The sequence below is a fragment of the Triturus cristatus genome, chromosome 4_1, assembly GCF_964204655.1.
Source record: "Triturus cristatus chromosome 4_1, aTriCri1.1, whole genome shotgun sequence".
NCBI lineage: Eukaryota > Metazoa > Chordata > Amphibia > Caudata > Salamandridae > Triturus > Triturus cristatus.
The window spans coordinates 297,113,643-297,138,147 of NC_140585.1; the positions used below are offsets into that span (position 1 = coordinate 297,113,643).

At 44.5% G+C, this 24,505-nt stretch overlaps 1 protein-coding gene across 32 annotated transcripts in view; it reads left to right on the forward strand.

Moving 5' to 3' along the window:
- MICAL3 (microtubule associated monooxygenase, calponin and LIM domain containing 3) overlaps positions 1-24,505 on the forward strand; it is a 1,875,796-nt gene that overhangs the window by 1,024,110 nt on the left and 827,181 nt on the right. For all 32 annotated transcript variants that reach the window (XM_085652129.1, XM_085652139.1, XM_085652136.1 and 29 more), the window contains one exon: positions 2,730-2,818. In XM_085652129.1, the coding sequence (XP_085508255.1) occupies positions 2,730-2,818 (89 nt within the window). The remainder of the gene's footprint in view (positions 1-2,729; positions 2,819-24,505) is intronic.

The window sequence follows — 24,505 nt, forward strand, 5'->3', positions numbered from 1 at the left end:
TCTGCATTCCTGGCGCGGAAAGTCGTGTACAGAACTGACGTCAGCGCGCAGGGGTGGCGCCTAAGTAGTCTCAGTGACATCATCTCGGCGTATACATCGCCAGCGACGGACGCGGAGCCGCACGACGCCACCTTCCGTAGCGCAGGGGTACTGCTGACACAAACTTTCCGGATCCAGTCTGACGCCTGTGGATATTCTAAGGTAAGGTATCTATCACTAATGTCTCTTACAGATGTATCGTTACACAAGTAGTAACTTGTGCTTTAGCACCTGTAATATGGACCCATTGAATGCCTAACTGTCTGATGTCTTGTTTGTTTGGGCTTTGCCCCTGCAAGTTTTTGCAGCGCGCACAGTTAAAGGTTATAAATCAGCCTTTTTTTGTGTTTGCCAGACTAACCGTCCTTATTCAAATCACCTGTTGTGATGGGGTTTAATTCATGTGTTTCCTTCTAACCTATTTGTGATGCCACAGTGGGATCTCAATTTGGGTTTTACTTTTCTCATGAGTGCTTCTTTTGTGCAATTGCACAGCTGTCCTCTATGCCTCCTGACCCTGACCCGAGAAACCTCAAAACCTGGCTCTTCGACAGATCCCCTCCTTGATGGACTGGAAGCTGCACCCCCCCCCCCCCCCCCCCCCCCCCCAACCCCCGCGCCTTGAGACCCATACTGGTGAGTAGTCGCGCTTAACAAACACCCGATTGATTGACCCCGAAAACAGTCTTTCTCATCGCAATAAGTTCAGCTCGTCACATGAGTGCACATCAAACTTTGTCTTTCCAGCCACCTAAGACCACCTTCTTTCCAGGAGAAGCTAGTGCTGAGAACAAAAGTTTTCTTCCTACTGAAAGCTGCGACTCCCTTTCGTGTTGGACAGTCCAGCACTCTTCTGACGTACCTTTCTCCACCTCACCCCTCAAATAAGGAGGGAGACTATCTATTATTTAGACTACAAAAGAACGCGGAGCGTTTACATCAATCTTACTAAAGACCATTAGTTGGACGATCATATGCTTGTAGGGCAAGACAGTGCAGAAAAGGATTTTGTCCAGGTGGATAGTCCTTTGCATTAAGATCTGCTACACTTTGGCTGAGATGGAGCCTCCAGAAGAAATGATGGCCCATTCCACCAAGTCCAAGTCTGCAACCAATACGTTAGCAAACAGAGTGCGTACCCTGGATGTTTGTCAGGCTGCAACGTGGACTTCAGTCCCGACGTTTACGAAACATTACTGCTTTGACAGGCAAACCTAAAAACAAGGCCATTTTGGCTGTTCGCTCCGGCAGGATTTTTTGGCCTGAGTCATTCCACAATCCCACCACTGGGTGCGATACTGCTCTGGTAGCTGTTCACATGGTGAGTAACCTGCGGTTAGAAGTGTCCGTCAGAAGTAACAAGTTACTTACCTTTGGTGACCCTCTTTCTGGTGGATATGCTATCTAACTGCAGATCCCTCACCACCTGCCCACCTCCTCATTCTGTGAAATTTTAACATAATAAATAGTCCCAAATTAGAGATCTGCAGACCAGCACAAATAATTGGTTGTTTTCACCTCTGCATCCAAGGGCTGGGACAGTATCAGGAAAAAATCTGACTGCGTGCGTGGTGGTTATATGCGACTCCAATCATAGCTTCCGGAGCGGAGTCAATGCAGGGCTGCACACCACCTACCAGCGCCCAGTTGGTATGCTGAAAAATTTTCCGCTTTCACTCTGGCACCTGGGATCATTCACAAACTGATGAATCTGCGGTTAGAATATCCAGCAGAAAGAGCGTTACAGAAGGTAAGTAACTTGTTAATTTTGCAGTAAAAGGACCAATGAATGTGCGTGGCAAGGTCCAGTGTCTGTGTTTTTTTTTTTTCTCCCGATTCTTCCCATCTCCCATTAGAGATGCATGTGAAGTTAACTGCCATCTCCCCTATGAATTAATACTTCATAGTTTGCACCCTTTCAGTGATTAAGCATTGCTTTCTCATGCAATGCTTTTGATAAGAGTACCATATGAAATTAAGACTTTTGTTTCTATCTCCCTGTGAACATCGATTTTGTAGTAAATGATTTATTTGGAGCGTATAAAGCATGAATAATAAACATTTTTTTATGCAAACTCACATATTGGACTTGAAAAACAGGGAAGTAACACCTATATTTAACATGAGTACATTGAGATGTTGGTATTGTAGATATCCGCTTAGGCTGTCACTAATTTGAAATGGTACACAGACCCTAGCATCGCTTTCGATCACATTCTGCGCATGTACAGTTAACCTCATTTATCTATTCGCGAATTACACTAGGAATGCCTTTCCCAGCCTTTTCCATGTGATTGCTCTTTGTCTGATGTACAAGTGAGGCATTGTTAAAAGAAGTGAATACCACCACGCAAGCTTCGCTGATTACACATGTTAGGCTGAACTCCTCCCCGCAGTCCCCTCAACTCACTTCTCTCCTTGCCTTTTTTCCTCACTTCACATTCTGCTTTTGTACTTGTGAGATATATCAGGTTCCAGAAGAAGTAAGTGGCTAGTTCTAAATTACATATTGTACTGAAACACCATGCAGCAGGAGCTTGTTATATAGTGCTGGAACTGAGCTTGGAGGATAAATGTACCATTGTGGGGAGGGAAGAGACTGTAATGCAAGAACAGATTGAAATTCAACTATGATAAGAAACTCTCCACCCACCTTGACTTGTTTTTTTTAATCAATTTTGCTTCTGCAGGAAAATTCTACTGCAAACCTCATTACTGCTACAGACTGTCTGGTTATGGCCAGCGGAAGAGGCCAGCTGCACCATCTCATCTGGGAAAGGTAACAATCTGTGCTTTTACATAAATTGGTGTGTTTAGTAGTTTCACTGGAGAGTAAAACACAAGACATTGGTTATGTTGAGCAGCATTCATAAAGTTTCATATAGCAGTCTCTACTTGTGTGCACAAAGCTGGCTCATTTAAAGACTCACTTGAAATAAACCTGGAAACTGACTACTCTACTTTTGGTAATCTAAAGCATTTGACAAGAACTATAGCTTTCTTTGACTCCCTGTTAAGGCCATTGCTCAGCTTTATACGTGCAGCTGATCTACGCTACAAACATTTCTTTTTTATGCATTTCTTTATTAAGTTTTGTTCTTTCGAAGGTATAGACCATGTTCCTATACAATTACATTCCTCTCATACGATAGATGATACATTGAACATTCCAATTGTAAACTCAAAAGTATAGACATACACTCTCCTCCAGAGAGGTTTCTCTAACAGACAAGGTTTTGGTGTGCGTTAACCATACCCACCCCCGAACTCCTCCCCCAACCCCCCGACTCTCCTACCCCCCCCCCCCCCCCCCCACACTCCCCTCCCCCTTTTGCCGGGTCCGTGCATCTTGAGGTCCAGTTATCTAAGAACAGTCTTGGGTCTCCTCCTGTCTCCCCTCCTGACTGTGGGTCACCGTCCTAGTGGAGTGCGTATCATCAAGTGATACCAGTGTGGAAGGTGGGGCCTGTCCCTCTATCTCCTGTACCATCACCCCCCATGGTCTGCGCAACAAACATCCTTTCCTTCATAGTTTTCTTCAAAGTTAGGTACCTAGAAATAAGCATCACAATGTACATAATGACAGCTGATCTGAAATGCACCCCATCAGACCGTGCATGCAATGTATATTGATTTCACATGGGCTATTGAACAAGTCTTCTTATCGGTGCTTGGGGCATCCTCAAACCACAGATGTAGGAGAAATGACCTTACCCATGTATTACACAGTCACTGAGACCATTATTCTTCCAGTCCCCTATTCTTTTTTGTGTAGACATGCCTTTATTTGATTAGCATTATTACAAAGTTTTTACAGTGGATACACTTACACTGGCTCAAGCCTAGCCAATATTAAGAGTTATTCAGACTTTGTTACTCTTATTTTTCGCAGTTACTGACTCTGAATGTGCCTTCTTTTAAAGATGTATTATATGTTAATTGTATGATCTTATATAACAATTGTTGGCTCTGGACTAGACGTTCAGAGTACTAATCGTGGCTTAAATCATGATCAAAATATGGAAAAGGAATGGCAACACACTTTCTCCGTGTTTCATTGTTCTCAGTTCAACATACTTTCTAAGATTTTCTCTTATCTCCAGAACTTTGTATTTTCTGAAGTGGTTGCTAGCACATCTCATCAAGCAATATATGCTGAAATAGTGCCTTATACATTCCAGTTCTGTTTGCCCCTCAGGCAAGCGAGGTATTTTATTTATTTATAAAGCGCCTGAATCGCCCCCTGAGGGGTATCTCCGCGCTATGGAGGTGCTGGAGTAGGTCAAGAGGGAGGACATGTTAAAACAGTGCAGTTTTAAGGAGCCTTCTGAATTGGAGGTGATCAAGGCATTGCCGCAGATGGAGATGGTATCAGATTGAGACCTTCACATTCATGAACCTCTTTTTTGTTTTTTCCTATTTTACAGGCCTACCTTCTATCGGAATGTATGCAGATCTTACAAAATATGATCTCTCTTCCATCTTATAACACGTTTCTTTATCATCCTCTGAGACATTTCTTCTTTTCTGCCACTAAGAGCAATGTCTCACACTATCATGTTCCTTAGCTTCTCTCTGAATGTTCTTTGATCTGTGCTAACATGTTTGGTACCCCTCTTAAGTGGAATAGTTGTTTACTTTCTATTCATGGAATCTGGAACCCCCAGCATTTATTGGTTTGTTCTTCTGTAGGCATTATGTAATATTTCTACCCAGTTATCTCTGCAGTATTACAGCCTAGATGAACTCTACCTGGCTTATGATCAGTCTCAAGAAAACATTTTAGCAGTAGGTGAAAACTGTTTAATATTGTCACCTCACTTTTGACCTAATTCTTGTGGTCATTTATCATTTCCGGCAAGCAGTGTAAAGAGTTTAGGGTGTAGAAATAGATGAAATAGATGCTCGACTGAAAAGGATTGACCAAGTCTCCAGTGTTGTCTTCTCTTGATCTTGTTTTTACCTTTGATCTCAAACTTCAAAGCCTAAATGCAAAGCGATGTTATTAAAAGGCTCAATTTGTGGCTTTTAATGTCCTTGTAGGGGAGGGAGGTGCCTGGCTCCTATTGGCCACTTGAATCAGATTAGTCTTTTATTTTTATGGGTTAATTTCCTCACTTTTATTTTTATTTTACTTTGTTTCTTGGTTAGTGTGTGAGGCAAGGCAGCTTTGACCTCATTCACAGGATCTGCAGAGAGCCAATTATACTTTTAACTTTTGTTTTCACTGTCACGTCAGTCGTCCCCCCCCCCCCCCTCTCACCATCAGCTCAGTTCCCGCTCCAGTCTCCTGGTCTTTCCAGACCACACCGGCCACGGGGATGGAGGGCTTTAAAAAGGTTGCTGCTGATCAATCACGTCTATAAATCATTCCCCCCCCCATGCTACCCACACTAATTCTAACATTAGATATACTTTTCACTAATTAAGAAAACCTTAAATGTCATACTCTGCAACCACTAGTCTGGCCGTACCACCTAGCTGTCCCTTTCAACATTACACAATCTACTAGGTAAAATAAAGGTACTGTAATCAATCTGAAATGCCCTTGGCTTCTGGCAACCAACTAACCACCACCGAAAGGCGAAGTAACTAAAGACTGAACAGTTTTTTGAGTCTTAATTACTTCAGCCTTAGATCCCATGGCCCATCCAAAAATCAAAGGATCAGTCAGAAACTATCCCTCTCCCTAGTTCATTCCAAGTCTATTGACCTTAAAGAGACCATGTCACCAAAGGAAATAGCTTAGTACCCTAGCCTACTCGAATAAAAAAGTATATACGACTTGTATAAAACTCCTATCACAAGGCGATCAAATCGGCTAAATCCTCATTCTACATAACCAGGATTGAGACTGTGAAGCACTCTTTTAAGGTGGTCTTTAATATAGTCAAATCTATGACTCCTCTAGATGTGTCTAATTCAAAGATTATCCACTCACATGCTAGGTGTTTCATACTGGCACTTTATTTGAAAGAAAAGATTATCTTAATTTATCACTACTTTCAGGCTTCTTATGTAGCTGCTACAGCTAGTATGAGACCGAGGACCTGCCCAAGCTTAAGACAATTTACCCCTATTTCTATTTTAGAGATGTCTAGTTAATTGAATGAATTTACCTCTCGCTCTCCTACTGATCCTTGCCCATTCCCCCTCTCATATTCTGAAACTTGGTGCCCCCACTTCAATGTCCACGCTTTGTGCAGTATTAAAGTTTTCGATTACTTCAGCGCTTGTACCTGATCAATTGAAATTGGCCTTTGTGGTCCCTATCCTGACAAGGGCAAAAAGGCCCAAAGGTCCCTGCAAATTTTAGACCCATTTCACTATTGCCAGCCTCTGTAAAAATGCTGGAGATGCCTAATAACTCTGTTAACCCACTTCCAAGAATAGTACAACTTTCTGAATGTTTCATACTTTGGTTTTCATGCAACTTATGAACACTGAACCCATTCTCCTCACGGTCTAGGGGCACCTAAGAATATACCTTTTATTCCTTACCTTATCAGCAGCCTTTGATACTATCTCTCATTAGATTCTCATCCATCATTTTATTGAGATTAGTGTTGATGGGTCCGCTGTAGCGTGTCTCTCTAATTTTCTGGCCGATAGGTATCAATCCGTCAGACTCCCACCCTATTCGAAACCGGTCCTGCTGTGCACCATAGGGTGCCACAGGTCTCGTTCCTGAGCTTTTCACTTTTTCAATCTTAGCATTGCTCCCCTGGCAAAAGATATCCGGGGTTTTAGTCTCGAAGTTTTGTCCTGATTGTTTTGCGGACAATAAACAACTGATCATATCTCTGACCAATGATGAAGTTTCACTCAACAAAGCATTAAGAAATGCCTCTTATCTGTAGCCTCTTGGATGAGTGAGAACCGCCTTAAATTTAGCTTGTGTAAGGTCGATCTTCTTATCTTGGGCCCAAACCATCAAGCATGGAACAGTGACTGGTAGCTCCCCTGCCCTTCTCCCCTGTGGAGGTTGTACTCAATCTAGGGGTCAAATGTGACACCCAATTCTTTTAAATATCAGATTCAGGTTTTAAAATAGAGTTGTTTTAGTATGTTAAAAACAGTTCGTAAAATTCCAAAAATGTTGCCTCATTACAGCTAGGTCAACAAGATCTCAAAATAACTTTATCGCACACACATAACGTATTAATAAAGATAAAGAAGGAAAAAAGGCTAACACTACATGCATAGAGGAGACCGGTACATCATCGATTATTCGTAAAATGGCTGATTAATCCACAACAGATTGTAAAGGGTTTCCATCAAATTAGACTCAATGATCAGTCCTATCATTTGGCCAAACCCATGTGCAAAGAGGCTGGTCCCCTGATCAGTGGGACACTTCATTCCGCACCTTATTGTTGTATCAGGATTTGGTCCACCAGATACACAAACCGTCCATGATGACTGATCTTTTGATGGTAAAGTAAGAAGAAATAGTGCAACGAACAAGAAAGTGATTTAAAATAGGATGGAATGTCCTCCTTCTAAATACTTTATTGTACGGACTGGACACGCCTCCTAATTAAAAAATAGAACAGTGCAAAAGAAGACAGTGACAATTATCTGTCTACATAAGGGCCAACATGTTTCTGCCTAACGGGTATTTAATCCCTTGGCATTCGTCAGGGCCTCTGCTCGTTGAGTCAGTTTTTCAGGAAACTTAGATTACACTATCTCTTCAAGGATCAGATTAATACTGATTGCGACACAAACACCGGTCTTAGACCAAAATCTAAATTCCAGCCACCTATTCACACGGTTCCGCCACAGGTCTTAGCCTTTGAGCAAGCTGTTGCGGGTGATATTGCTTCACTGTGGAGCACAACAGTCTGGTCATTTAACAACCTTACCAAATCAGAACAAATGACACTGAAATCACTTTCAGAGGATCATTTAATAACTATAAAGCCTGCAGATAAGGGCGGCTCTATAGTTATTTTAAACACCACGGATTACCAGACTGAGTGCTATAGACAACTAAACAATAGACAGGCATACTCTCCCTTGTCTACAGATCCTACAGAAGAGGTGACTAAACAGATACAGGATATGGTTGAAGAAGCTTTATCTGAGGGTTGGATCACTCAAAGTGAGGCGACTTATTTGGTTGCTAAACACCCAACCACTCCTTATTTCTACCTTTTACCAAAGGTACACAAACCACAGAGGCCACCGCCTGGTAGGCCTATTATTTCAGGAATAGGGTCTCTCCTGGAGCCGTTGTCAACTTTTGTTGATTATTTTCTGCGGCTAATTGTACAGAAAATGCCTACATATGTACAGGACACTAAAGATGTCTTGCGTGTCCTTCCAGAAATTGATTATGATATTGAAAGAGACCTCCTGGTCTCTTTCGATGTAGAATCACTGTATACTTCTATCCCTCAGGATGAGACTTTGGAAGTCGTGATTCTCAAAAAGGGGAGGAACAGGGGCTGTTTATGACAGGTCCAGCATACATAGCCCAGATACAAATGAATAGATATGAAAGTATGCTGTTCCTAGAGAGAGCTATTGGTGAGTAAAGAGATGTATGTGTCCCCGAGGTCAGGAGGAGAGTCCTCCTTTAGGAAAAAGACCCTCACACACCCGGCAGACTAGCTGTCATATGTCGTCAGCATGTGGCCCAGATGTTAAGTGTCATCATCGGGTCTGCTCCGAATCGGGGCGGCGCTGCAATCCCCGATCGGCGACCCCAGTGGCGCCTTTTTGTGGAGATCTTTATTCCATAGTTGCCGGTGGGTGAATGCAGGTGAGGGCCTTCAAGTGAGGAAGTGTGTGGTGGAAGGAGTGTATTAAAAATAAGTAGTGGGGAACCTAAATAGTGTTTATTAAATGACGGGGGTCCCACTCTTATTCTAAAAACAATAGAGTGCGTAATATTACAGTTAAAATGACTGTTTTACGCTGTGGTCATAAATGGTCAACATGTTTCTTGCTTAAGTAAAGTAACCGCAATTCTTCAGGACCAGGTGATTCACACACTTATTGGTAGTGGTAGTGGCTACTGTGGCACTTACCACACATACAGCACCCTAATAAGTGGTGACTAGTGGAGGTGAGGTACAATGCCTGAAAGAGAAAAGTACAGGGACAAAAACATACATGTAAATAACAATCGCAATGTGACAAATATTGTAGATCTTATATTTAAAAACTACGATCATCAGTTGTCATGCAATTTCAATATTGCCAGGTGTTCAGCTATAAGGTGGTACTAGGTGTGAACACCCTTAAGAAGTGGACTAAAACAAGAGTATTATTAAAAAATGACCAATTCCCACTGTGAATAGTGCTATGGCAGAAATTTCAGAGTACCCGATGTGAGGGGTACACAGTGGCATCAGGGCAGAAATATCAGTTAATTGGGTTAAACCACTCACCCTTAACTGCAGGGCTACGAGATCCAACGAGCTGGCGCTGGAGGCAGACACCGGCTAGTACAGTGTCCTAATGGTACAAAAAGCGGCGACCAGAGTGGAAGGCAGAAAGTGCAGCCGCAAAAAGATTGGGGTGAGAGCTGTTCCCTTTATAGCTCAATCGTATAGCGTGGAAATCCGCACAAGGTGAGGACCCAGGCACTAAGACCTACACGAGAATACTTACAGAAGTCCGTAGAACAGGACGCCTTCCCACCTACACTTGATCCACGCCGACTCGGGGGACGTATCTCGGAACTCCCAGAGAAGTTATCAAGCGTTATCCAGCCAATCGGATCCGCGTACCAATTGGTTCGTCAGAGAGGTACTGGGGGAAAGACTAGTATGCGAAGTCTACTTCCGGTAGAAGAAGAAGAGTGAATGTTGGCGTGTTGCAGGACGTGCCACGTCATTAACAGGAAGTGATGACGTGGAGTCACATGCAACAACAACAGTGCTACGTAAGAAGCCCTTATTGGTTGTGAGAGTTAGGGGTTGTTGTGGTAACCTTATGATGTCGGGGGCGTGTCAGTCCGATATGCTTGGAAAGTACGTGACAGCGCGGATCGAGGGAAAATAGCAAATGCGTGTTGCGGGCACCTGGTGTAATGTAATCATTGCGTCGCCACATCGCATGTTGGGAAAATGACATGAAGGTATCGTGGGATATCTATAGACACATAGGCTAGAATACTGTGGTAAGTAAATGACACAATCTCAACCAAGTGTAGACTCAATCAGGTTCAGAACGTCTACTGGGGACAGATAGATAGTGGTATGTTCTGTCATGTCAAATATTGGTGAGGCTACTCCACGGGATGTCCTCATTCAATCCTTTAGTATTGGAAAATAATCTCATCACCCACCTCTGTTCCAGAGTGAATAATTTTGTTTTAGTGACATTCTTAGGGGACTGGAGAACTACCCACTTGAAAGAATCTGGAGAGTGATTATTTTCACAAAAGTGCTTAGTCATCCTAGTGTTCATTTTTTTGCAACGGAAATTACTCCGATGCTCAATGATTCTCGTCTTCACTGGTCTAGTCGTCATCCCTATGTAGGGTAGATTACACGGGCAGGTTATCAGATAAACGCAGTAGGCAGTGTTACAGTTAGTGTGCGTTCTGCATTCCCACGTGGTCCCGTTAGGAAAAACGATGTCCTTCGTTATTTTAGTTTGAGGACAAATCACACAGGAACCGCAAGGGTAATGGCCCCTGACAGGTGGAAGGTTCCATAAAGTGGATTGAGTGGTATTCACTGGTAGTTTGGGTCTAGTATGTATCAATCTCTCCTTCAAATTAGTGGTGCGTTTGAAGGCAAAACGGGGGTTAGGTATTGTAAGTTCCCCGGTGTGGAGGATACCCCAATGTTTGTTAATGATTTTCTTGAGTTGTGATGAGTTAGGAGTGTAGGTAATCACACAGGTGAGGCAGTCGTCAGTTTTTTTCTCTCTTGGTTCAAGTAACCCTTCCCTGTTGTTGTTACGGGCACGTTTGTAGGATCTCTTGATGTCCCGGCTCTGATAACCCCTCTGGAGAAGATTGGTCATAAGGGTTTTGGACTCCTTTTTAAAGTCAGTCACAGAGCTGCAATTCCTCCTGATACGGAGGAATTGACCAAAGGGTAAATTTTGTTTGAGTGCCCCAGGGTGATAGCTATTGAAATGTAATAGACTATTTCTGTCAGTGGGTTTGCGATGTAGTGTGGTACTCATTTGATGATCGTCTAGTATGATCAAGAGGTCTAGAAAGGGAAGTTGGTGGTCAGAGATGGTACTCGTAAATTTTAAATATGGATTTAAAGTGTTTATCCATTGGCAAAATTCATTGCAGTGTACCTGATCACCCTTCCAGAGGATCAAAATGTCGTCAATAAACCTCTTCCACAATAGGATGTTAGCTCTGTAAGGGTTCGATTCATTGTGGATGGCTCGTTCCTCAAATGCTGCCATGTAGAGGCAGGCCACACTAGGGGCAAAGGTACTCCCCATCGACGTGCCCTGTGTCTGATGGAATAATTGGCCTTCAAACTCAAAAAAATGTTTTGTTAGAGCTAGAGTGGCACATTCAATAATGAAAGGGCGGGGGGTGGGTGATATCCATTCTAGACTACTCAGTGCATCCTCTATAACATCAAGGGTAGCCCTCTGGGGGATATTAGTATAGAGGGCCTCAACATCAAGGGTGATGAGGAAGTCAACCTCTCCCTGATGTTGACTATCTATCTGTCCCCAGTAGACGTTCTGAACCTGATTGAGTCTACACTTGGTTGAGATTGTGACACTTAGACACCACAGTATACTAGCCTATGTGTCTATAGATATCCCACGATACCTTCATGTCATTTTCCCAACATGCGATGTGGCGACGCAATGATTACATTACACCAGGTGCCCGCAACACGCATTTGCTATTTTCCCTCGATCCGCGCTGTCACGTACTTTCCAAGCATATCGGACTGACACGCCCCCGACATCATAAGGTTACCACAACAACCCCTAACTCTCACAACCAATAAGGGCTTCTTACGTAGCACTGTTGTTGTTGCATGTGACTCCACGTCATCACTTCCTGTTAATGACGTGGCACGTCCTGCAACACGCCAACATTCACTCTTCTTCTTCTACCGGAAGTAGACTTCGCATACTAGTCTTTCCCCCAGTACCTCTCTGACGAACCAATTGGTACGCGGATCCGATTGGCTGGATAACGCTTGATAACTCCTCTGGGAGTTCCGAGATACGTCCCCCGAGTCGGCGTGGATCAAGTGTAGGTGGGAAGGCGTCCTGTTCTACGGACTTCTGTAAGTATTCTCGTGTAGGTCTTAGTGCCTGGGTCCTCACCTTGTACGGATTTCCACGCTATACGATTGAGCTATAAAGGGAACAGCTCTCACCCCAATCTTTTTGCGGCTGCACTTTCTGCCTTCCACTCTGGTCGCCGCTTTTTGTACCATTAGGACACTGTACTAGCCGGTGTCTGCCTCCAGCGCCAGCTCGTTGGATCTCGTAGCCCTGCAGTTAAGGGTGAGTGGTTTAACCCAATTAACTGATATTTCTGCCCTGATGCCACTGTGTACCCCTCACATCGGGTACTCTGAAATTTCTGCCATAGCACTATTCACAGTGGGAATTGGTCATTTTTTAATAATACTCTTGTTTTAGTCCACTTCTTAAGGGTGTTCACACCTAGTACCACCTTATAGCTGAACACCTGGCAATATTGAAATTGCATGACAACTGATGATCGTAGTTTTTAAATATAAGATCTACAATATTTGTCACATTGCGATTGTTATTTACATGTATGTTTGTGTCCCTGTACTTTTCTCTTTCAGGCATTGTACCTCACCTCCACTAGTCACCACTTATTAGGGTGCTGTATGTGTGGTAAGTGCCACAGTAGCCACTACCACTACCAATAAGTGTGTGAATCACCTGGTCCTGAAGAATTGCGGTTACTTTACTTAAGCAAGAAACATGTTGACCATTTATGACCACAGCGTAAAACAGTCATTTTAACTGTAATATTACGCACTCTATTGTTTTTAGAATAAGAGTGGGACCCCCGTCATTTAATAAACACTATTTAGGTTCCCCACTACTTATTTTTAATACACTCCTTCCACCACACACTTCCTCACTTGAAGGCCCTCACCTGCATTCACCCACCGGCAACTATGGAATAAAGATCTCCACAAAAAGGCGCCACTGGGGTCGCCGATCGGGGATTGCAGCGCCGCCCCGATTCGGAGCAGACCCGATGATGACACTTAACATCTGGGCCACATGCTGACGACATATGACAGCTAGTCTGCCGGGTGTGTGAGGGTCTTTTTCCTAAAGGAGGACTCTCCTCCTGACCTCGGGGACACATACATCTCTTTACTCACCAATAGCTCTCTCTAGGAACAGCATACTTTCATATCTATTCATTTGAACTTTGGAAGTCGTAACATCCATCCTGAGGGATAGTATATGTGAAACTATCACCCCTGTACCATTTATAATGGCTTTGGCAACTATAGACATGAAAATGAATTTCTTCAAGTATGAGGACAAGCTGTTTCTCCAGATCTCGGGCACGAGTATGGGCAGCGTTTTCGCGCCGAGCCTGGCGAATTTATACGTGCACCAGTTCGAACAACAACACGTACTGACACCCACCAACCAACCCCTTCCACACCTCTATTAGGTGGTGGAAGCGTTATATTGACGACGTGTTGGTGGTGTGGAGAGGCACGGTGGATTCAGTCAATGAATTCCACCAATGGCTAAACAGTAGAAACCAGTTTCTTAAATTCACCATGGAAACAAATAAGGAAAGAATTGCATTCCTAGATCTGTCGATCTATGTCACTACTGCAGGATTGCAGAGTGAACTGTACAAGAAACCTATGGCGCGGAACTCACTTCTCCTTTACGAGAGCTACCACCCGAAGTCCCTGCGCCAGAATCTACCATATGGCCAGTTCCTATGGGTTCGCAGGAACTGCTCCAATAGAGAGGACTTTGAGGTGCATGCTAGGAATCTCTGTGGACAATTACGGGACAGACACTATCCTAATTCACTCATAAAAAGATAAAAAAAGAGAGCGGTTAACAACAATAGGGAGGCCCTCCTGGAAGCTCCAATCCCTAAACCACCTCTGACTAGACTCACTTTCGTGAGCACCTTCAATACTAGAAGCAATGCCATCCAGAAGATTGTCAAAAGACACTGGCGCCTTCTGAACCATGGGAGAGAGACAATCGCGCAACCCTTGTTTGCGTTCAAAAGGGCAAGCAGCATTCGGGATCGACTTGTTCACACACGCCCAAAAGAGCTCCCTAGGAAACTTGGTGGAACACTGTGGAACCTTCCACCAGCTGTCAGGCATCACCCTTGCGGCATTTGCTCAGTCTGCCCTCAGACCAAACATACGAAGGAGATGGATATAGGCACCACGAGACCTTGGTTGCAGAGTAACTATAGTAATTGCAATAGTACCAATCTGATTTATATGTTGACATGTCCTTGCTCCACACGATATGTGGGTATGACGACCCGCAAAGTCCGCACCAGGATGTTGGAACACAAGAGTTCTTTTCGTTGCAAGAAAAACAACACTAAACTTACGAGACATTTCCTGGAGCGTGCACATCTAGAAACGGACTTAAAATGGACTGTCCTGGAGAAGCCATATATACCCAGTCACATAAGTGATGTGTCGGGTTACCTTTTTAGAAAAGAGCAAAAATGGATTTATAAACTTCGGACAGATACAGGAGGATTAAATGATGATATTCCTTGGACCTCCCTGTAGCCTTGGAACTAGTGAGTAATAACTGGGATATACTGACTGTAATAGGGTGTGTCTATATAAACATGTTGTACATATTGATTCATGCCTGAATTACTTTGCTCACACTCTTCTCATAATATCACAAATAGGTTTGATTATGGGAGTTTTCTGACATACACTGGAGGGTGACATATAGCTATGCACAACCATTAGGATGGTTCCCACATTTTAAGATTTTGGAGCATCTGCATAGTTATGCCCATTGAATACACTCTGAGGCCACTCATGGCATACTACTTAGAGCATTTGTGTTCCCAAAAACAACATTGGAATATCACGGACCAATAGGTTGCAGTCATTGCACTACAAAGATGTCCGAAATGACATCATTGGGCAACTGTCATTGCCCAATGACTGGTACTTTTTCAAAAACAACACATGGTCAATCGTGATTCTATGATATACAGGTTGGAGCCTTCAGAACTACAAAGATGGCCGATATGTTGTCATCGGGTAGTTCTGAGCGCATCTTCTCGCGTGATTTCGAGCGCTAAGTAGTGCGCTCTTGTTCCTAAGGAAACAAGCTCAAGTAGGCTTATTTTGGAGAAAAATAGGCAGTGACTCACAACACTGGGGGCATTCTAACATCATATGCACGTGAGGAATAATCACGGTTTAATGATTACCAGATCATAGTGTTAGGAACTACATTGATGGCCGATATGACATCATATGGTAGTTCTGAGCGCTTCCTCTCACGAGATTTCGAGCGTAAAGTAGTGTCCTTAGTTTTCTTATGAAAATAAAGACCAATAAGGCTTACTTCACAATAAATGTCTGATAATATTGTCTTTGCCACTAATATATACCAATTGAAGGGACACATGATAAGATCGCCACTATCTAGTATACATCTTAAAGGTGGAGGGATACTTCACTAACAAACCCTCACTAGACTACTTATACTAGCATCTCCTAAAGATCGGTGCCTCCCCCAAGTCTCAGATGGGAGCTTGAGGTACCGACGGAAAGGTGAGCAGCTACCACAGAATATTTTTAGAATATTTTTAGCTATACTATGTTGTAAACTTTAGCAAATCACAGGTTTTGAAGATCAGTATGTTGTAAAATTCCTGAATAAGCATACAAAGGAGTTTTAATCTTCCTTAAAGTTTGGTGTCTTAGTCGAGTTTCTGGGTCATTTTGAGGCTTAGTACACTGAGTTTGGGGTGTTTATCTACCTCACATGTTTTGACTCTAGATACAGGGCATTTGGTTATAGGAATGATCATAGGCAGGGTATAAAGCGGAAAAAATTTCTTTACAGTACTTTGCCACATTCTTTTGTTTTCCCTATATCTTTGTAGTGCGGGGCCTCTTAGTACCTGAGCAGTGTCCAGGTGAGGTGAGGTCTATTGCCCTACCACAAAGGGTAAGCATAAAAATTAATTTTCTGACACACATTATTGGTTGGTTTGGTGACACACTATGCACATGAGACTGATGCATCGAATACAGTACTAATGATATAACGTTTTCCTTCACAGAATTCATAGTAACCATTGTGAATCGGAGGGTTAATGTCCATGGTTGTTACAGGTTGTACCGTTTCTAACCAGTTTTACTATAATTTGTTTTTGGTGATGGTGGTGAATTCTATATTTCACTATTAGGAGTGCAACTATTATACGAGCAGAGGCCCTGACGAATGCCAAGGGATTAAATACCCGTTAGGCAGAAACATGTTGGCCTTTATGTAGACAGATAATTGTCACTGTCTTCTTTTGCACTGTTCTATTTTTTAATTAGGAGGCGTGTCCAGTCCGTAGAATAAAGTATTTAGAAGGAGGACATTCCATCCTATTTTAAATCACTTTCTTGTTCGTTGCACTATTTCTTCTTACTTTACCATCAAAAGATCAGTCGTCATGGACGGTTTGTGTATTTGGTGGACCAAATCCTGATACAACAATAAGGTGCGGAGCGGAGTGTCCCACTGATCAGGGGACCAGCCTCATTTGCACATGGGTTTGGCCAAATGATAGGACTGATCATTGAGTCGAATTTGATGGAAACCCTTTACAATCTGTTGTGGATTAATCAGCTATTTTACGAATAATCGGTGATGTACCGGTCTCCTCTATGCATGTAGTGTTAGCCTTTTTTCCTTCTTTATCTTTATTAATACGTTGTGTGTGCGATAAAGATATTTTGAGATCTTGTTGACTCAGTATCGACAGTGTAGCCTCTCAAATTTGGCTGTTAGACCCCCTGTGTTATACATTCAGTTGGTGCTGGGGATAAAATCAGGTGTGGGTCTTTAAAATATATATCCCTTGGACCCTATTTTAAATGGTTTTGTTTAATCTCATTACAGCTAGGAAAATTGTAATTTATGCATTAATAACTTCTAGGTTCGATTACTAAAATGATCTAGTTTTAGGTCTACCTCAACCGTTTATTGGCAGACTCCCGTGAGTAAAAAATTCAGCTATAAGGTTACTGCTTAGTATCCCTAGGTACTGTTTGGTATCTGCGAGACTGAAAGATCGGCATTGGCTAACTTTAGCGAACAGGAATCAGTTAAAACCTCAATCACATATTCATAGAGCTGAATTGTCACGTACTTACAGTGTTCATAAACTCTTCTTTCTATGTTCTAGCTAGGTCCGGTCCTTGTGATCAGCTCATTCTTTCACTCTACAACTGCTCAGAGTTTGCCGTGTTTGATGTGGCGGAAGCTGTACTGCAGTGATAGGGCTAAATTATGGAACAACTTGCCTCTTACTCCGCGCCACATCTAATTGCCTACTATTTTTTGAAAAATCTTGAAACCCTGATTTCAAATAAAGTACACAACAGGATTGCATTTTTATGCCATTATCTGTTTCAGGTTTTTGATCTTCAGTTTTTTGGTCAAGGTGTCAGCACCTAGAACCTGTTTTATGTGAATTTGTTGTGATAAGCATATTCATAAATTCAAATTCACCCCTCGGTTACATAAAATATAACCTATTCATCTCATCTTAACACCAGATGGCAGAAGGATAGCAATTGCTGCCTTGATTGATGCATGATTGATTATTTTATTGATTTGGATTTAGACTTTAAGTCACAACTTCAACATTTACAGGTGATTCCAAACCAAGCATCTCAGCAGACTGACAGCCAAACCTATTCTGTCACCACTCTACTGGCTTCTACTTCAGGCCATTTTAAATATTTGTCCAGTCCATAAATGTATATCTGGTCCTGGTCCTTACTTCCTGTCTGAAATTTTGGCAGTACCATCCTGTACGGTCAGGTCAACCGTCTCTTTACAGTGCCGTTTTTCATATTGCTATGCAAGGGGGAATCTCTTTCTGAGCCTTAGCTCCAGAGTTATGGAACATATTGCCATTAGGCATTTATATCTTCCCACTTTCTATTTAGAAAACAAAATGAAAAACTGTTGCCTTTAAATCTTGCCTAAGCCTTGAGTAATCTCTGAAGTACCTCAAGTCTCCTGGGTAAATATACATTCCAAACAGCTACCTTTATCTTTGTTTTCTTGTGGATTTGAAAGTCATTTGCAGAGCCTTTATGACCTTCACTTGGCATGGATGCCCCCTGCCTTCAGTACCTGGCTTCACCAGACTGGTGAAAATGTGATCTTATAATTTCAGAAGCATCTGCCAAATGAAGAAAAATGACTAGTCCCCTTTTATTACAGTATGCAGTAAGACAACAGATGCTATGTTTCAGGTTGACTGTGGTCCAGTAGACTCCCTTTTTGTGCATTGAAATATATTTTAATTAGTTAAAAGCAGGCCTCTGCATCTAACTGGAAACGGGATCATTCCACCACCTCTAGTTGCAGAGCAGGACTTGTGCTGTGTTCGCCTCAAACTTCAGTTCACCTATTTCATTTCTGAGCTTTCAGATCGAAGTTGCAGTTTGGAAAGGGTGAACTGGGCAGAATTTGTGTTCTGTAGCTCATCTGATGGATACTTCTGCCTACAGATTCCTCACGATGTCAATCTCCGCCAGTCCCAAAATGTTAAAATAGCTCTCCAGTGCTGATAAATGGCACTATGGCTCCAGCTCTACTCCTGATGTGACATCACTGAGCACCATATGGGCCCATCCCAGCAGTCTAACTTCAGTTCCTTTTATTAAATCTTATTCATCTGCCCCCCATTGAAATCAATCCAAGGTTGCTATCTCCTGAAATTTTGCTGTGCCTTTGAGAAAATGGGCACGTGAATAGGTCACTTTCTCCAGTACCGAACAGTTGACTCTTCTTCCTCTCAATGTTCCTTCTGCTCACTGCTTGTCTGGTTGTCAGGCGCATTTCCCAAATCCGACCTAGATTGTTGTCTACAGATCGGTTTCTTTTTCTTCAGACATTAGTCCAGCACTAGTTCTTGGCTGCTCTCTGGCTCTACCCCCTCTACAAGCTTTTCTGGCCTCTAGTGCTAACCCTGCTGAAGTAGCAGCTTTCACATATACTTTGTTGCCTATTTTCTGACCTCCTCTCACTCCTTGTGTGACATCAAGCACCAAGACTCCTATAGGATCTCTGCTGTTAGCCTCTACCCTGACGTTGATTGTCCCAGTTGATGCACCGTTCTAGCCTAGGCAGCAACTCTGTTGCTGTGAAGGCCTTTCTGTTTTTTCCTGCCTCAACACCTGAACCAGTGACATCTACAGCGCTGGATATGCATCCAGTTTTTTGAGTTATCTAGGGCCAGGGCATTTTTGGCCACGGTGGAGCACATGCGAAACATCAGACTTGATGTTTCTGCTGATCTTGTAGAAACTACAGATAGGGTTTCATGTTGAGAAGGACATTGGTGAGGTGGACACGCTTCTTTTTTTTGGGTCCTCATTTGGTTCTCCAGACTGCCACCGTCATACATGCTTGAGATTGACCTAGATTATCAATCAGCATTTTTTTCTGAGGGCATTCTTACTTTTAAGGCAGTCGTATGCAGGACAGATGAAGTCTTACAATTGCCTTTTCCAGTGGCAGAGATGGACTACTGACAAAAATCCTCTAGGACAGTTCATCCGTATTGGGACTCATTGCCTCACATTGAGGCCTTCCTAGACCTTATGTCTACTTGAACTAAGCTGGACTTCACCAGGCAGTCCACTTCCAGGGTGCTCCAAAATAATCTTCAAATCCCTTTTCTTCGAATTTGGTACTTTGCGCTCCTCCTTGCTCCAAACTAAATACCAATTCTTTTTTTTTTCCCACCTTTGCATCCCACGGAGCGTCACAGTGAATTAAGACAATGTGAAATAAATTGTTCACATCATTCATACAACAGCAAATGCCTGTTGGTGCGTTACTCTCATGCCCTTTGGCATATTGTACAAAGGTGATTCCACTTCTACTGGACCAAGTGAGAGGCCACTCTGGAAAAGTGGTTCATGAACGATTTGAGGCCGCCAAGCAAATTGCTGTATAGCATTGAAACCGTGCATTTAGTGATCAGGTTTATAAATTCCTCTGTGACCTTTTGAAGAAACAGTTGGGTGAACTGTGTTGGTCTTCCTAGAGATGCCCAGAGAAACCTAATGGATATCCCTTCGATAGTTCCTACCACTTCTGCAAAATATACTTACTTGTCCTTAGATTCAAGGGGGTGCCAAGGTCAACCTCATCAGTTGTCCTCTTCCTCCTGCGCAGCCTCCCCTGTCATACATCTTTAAGCAATCTTTGTTGAAGCAAATATGTCTTATGGAAAAGGAGGCTGCTGAGGACCCCTGATTCTGGAAGCTGATTTATTTTCACTTTTCAGGAGTCCTTGTGCTAAATTCTGTTTTTCAATCCATCTACCAGCCATGACGTATCTTGTGGCGGAGGGTCCTTGCTCTCTGAGCTAGATTCATTGGAGTGAGATTCATAGTTGGAGAATTTCACTTTCTTATGGAGGCATTCGCAAAACCATCCTAGCTGATGTTTCTTTGGCCCTCAATTCTAGATCTGATAGAGACTTCTTGCTGCAGATGCCTTACTTTTGAAATTCCCAGGAGTCCGGCTGGATCCGGAAACTTTTGCTGAGCAATACCCTTTAGGCGCGACGTCTTGTGGCTCCATTCGGCTCCGTGTGACGTCGTCCGCGTCGGTTATGACGTTGTGGTGCCTATATAGGCTCCACCCTGGCACACGAACGTTAGTTCTTTTCTTTCTGTGTCAGTTAAACACTGAGCTGGGAAGAGCTACCCCTCCGACGCTTTTTGGCAGGCTTTTTCTCGACTTTCTTTGAAATTTTTGTATTTTCAACTTTGTGTGCGAGGGATGTTTTCGCGGAAGACGGATTTTGAGCCTTTCGGGACTTGTTCCCGCATGATGTCTGCCATCGATCCCCACCGCGTATGTCTCGAGCGTGACCACGATACAAAGTTGTGTTTGGACTGTCGGGCGAAGGCTCCAAAGACCTTGAGGGAGTGGGCGATTAAGTTACTCGCGGCCCGGCAGTCAACACCATCAAGCGGGACTCCGAGGAGGTCACGGTCCCTATTGAAGAAGAGGAGGTTGCGGGACTGCTCACGGAGCATTAAGTCCTCTTCCTCCCATTCCTCAGGACACTCAGGGAAGAGGCATAAAAAGAAGTCTAAGCGGACTTCGTCTTCACCTCAACTAGCGTCCGTCATCGAGAAAGGTATGGAACACCAACGCTCTAGGCATGGTTCCACGGACCCAGAGTCAACTTCACTCTGCTCCCCCCTACCTTTCCGGAAGCCAGAGCGACATCCCGCTCTAAGAGTTTTACGAGGCCATGCGCCATGTATTTGAGTGGAACAACCCTGCTGGTGAGCCTTCAGGCCCTGTGGAGTTAGAAGGGGCCCGTCGGGTTTGACACCATTGGCTCGGCCATGACGCCGGTGGAGCTCCCAGGGATCCGATCCCAGATCCGGTTCGACGCCGGTCATGCCAACATGACCTTCCCCGGCATTGAATCTGAAGTCGCTGCCTGCGACGCCACTAATGCCTGGCGGTGGCGCAAGCCCATCCTCATTCCCAATGTCACGGAGCCAGAACGGCATCGATCGGCGCCAACTTCGACAGAACCCAGGGGTTCTATGTTGTTGCCTGATCACTTTGAGGATGTGCTAGGCTCAGGAAAGGAATGGGAGGAGTCTGGGGACCCTCTGGAAACCCAGGAAGTCTCTGAGAATTTGGACTGGTATGGGGAACTTGGGGAGGCCAGTGGACTGGATACTTCTCCAGATACTCGCATGCTCTCGCCGCCAACAGTGGCTACGGAGGAGGGGTCATCCTATGCCATGGTGGTTAAGAGGGCAGCCGAGGTCCTTGGACTGGAGCTGCCCTCGGTGCAGGTCAGGACTGATCTACTGACTGAGGTGCTTCAACCTGGGGCTTACACATCCAAACTCCTGTTGCCCTTTAATGAGGCACCTACAGGCGTACTTCTAGTAACATGGTCCAAGCCTAGCACGGGGATTTCTGTGAATAGGACGATTTCATGCCTTCGTCGCCAGGCAACCCACAATTCTGCAGCCAACACCCCACCCCAGAGAGTTCGACGTGCAGGCCTCTACGTCCCAAGGTGCATTCCCTTCCGCCCCTCCGGATAGGGAATCCAAGAGGCTGGATTCATTCAGAAAGAATGGAGTTTCTTCCTCCAACCTGGCATTGCGGTCGGTGAATAACGCATGCTTATTGGGCCGTTTCTCCCATTCCCTTTGGGAGACAGTTGCGCAGGTGCTGCCACAGGTCCCGGAGGAGGCCTGGGCTGTGCTCTCCCAAGCTTTTAAGGATGGGAGAGATGCAGCAAAATTCACCATGCGGTGTGGCCTAGATAATGACCGATTTGCTGAGCGGATCGATTTCAACAACAGTGGCCTTGAGGCGCCATGTCTGGCTTCGTTCAACTGGCTTCTCTTCCTGTTGGAAGAGCTCTGATTCCCCACCTAATGCTATCCTATAAACTTCACAAAGAGATTGTACAATCATTCTTACAGATAACTTCTGATGGATACATCTGCCAGTGGATTCCTCACCTTGTGAATATCCCCTGCGCCAGCAACATTCAGAAACTTTTGTAGCAGTCCACGCCGATGAGGTCGAAGACGACGTCACAGAGACACGGCTCCGCTCGCGACTCCGCTGACGTCACCGGATCCATAAGAAGACCTCGTCGGCGTGATGACGTCCGTTCACTTTTTTCCTCGCCGTCGACGCAAACGGTTTTCAGGACTCTCTCTGTAGCTTTGGTTTGATACTTTGTTTTCTGCTGGTATCTCTCTCCTCTTCTTGTCTGCAGCTGAAGATGTCGACGAAGTCTGGTTTTAAGCCTTGCTGGGAGTGCGGTAAGCAAATGTCGATAACGGATCTACATGAAGACTGTGTATGGTGCCTTTCATCGGACCACGATGTCGAAGGATGTTCTTGCTGTTGCAAGATTCGCACAAAGGCTCTGAAGGCGAGGGAAGCCAAATTATTCATTGCCAGGATGAAAAAGGAGAAAAGAGGTCGGAGAAGATCATGGTCGAAGTCGACTTCGGGACATGCTTCCAAGTCCAAGAAGCATAAGAAAAAGAAGAGGCATGGATATCGACATCGCTCGGACAGGGATGCAGCTCCGAGATCGACCTCGCATTCTCGACATCGTAAGGACTTTGTATCTCCTTCGCCTGTTTCTGTTCCTGATACTCCTGTTGGCCTGTCATCGCCTGTTGCTTCACTGGAGCATTCTCCGGCCCTGGCTCCATCTCCGACGCCAGCTCCATCTCCGGCTTCGTCTCCGGTTCCAATTGAAGAGCTTCCAGCTCCGGGCGAGCCTTCGGCTCCGCAGATCCCACCATCTGCGCCGATCAGCCAGAGTCCGGTGATGTCTCAGCATGAGCCATATCCATCGTTTCCAGGATCAGGTCAAGATCCGACGCATTATCTAAATGCTATGTATGGGGTCTTTTCCAGAGCCTTGTACACCTTCGGGTCCCATGGGTCCTATGGCTTTCAGTTTGGGAGTTCCTCAAGCTTACCCTCAGGCTCCCTTAATGCCATTTTTTGCGGCGATGCCGTATTGGCATCTACCGGTGCCGAGGACGTCGATGCTGCTTCCTTCACCGGCGCCGACTCGGCCTCGTTCGACGCCGGCTGTTCCTTTGGATCCGCGCTAGACGCCGGCTCCGGTGCCGTCGGATTCGGTTACGGCGCTGCTGACTCCTGCTGTGAGGATCAGATCTAGGAGGGAGGCCCAAAGGGTACTGGAGAAACAGAGGTATCAGATGAAAGAACGTGAGCTGATGGAATCAGACGATCTATTTGAGGAATTGAAGGAGGCTAGTGGCCTAGACTTGTCACCTGAATGGGAGATTACTCCTCCTGCTGATGCTCCTTCAAAGGATGTGGCTCCCTACCACTCTGTTATTAAAAAGGCGCTGAGCTTCTGGATCTGCAGTTACCATCTGCAGAGTTTAAACCAAACATTATTACAGAGGTTCTACACTCTCCCTCCTCTGTATCGGAGCCTTTGCTTCCTTTTAATGACGCCATTATTGAGCCGGTAATGGAGGTATGGCGTAAGCCCTTCTCTGGTCCTGCGGTCTCTAAGGTTGTTGCAAGGAGGTATAGGGCAGCTCCATGGGACCCAGACTTTCTAACATCCCATCCTTCTCCGGAGAGTCTGGTGGTTCAGGCTGCCTGTTCCAAAAGATCTACAGGTGCTTTTCCCCAAGTCCCGAGTGAGTTAGACCAGTCGGCTAAGAAAGTCTTCTGTTCTGCC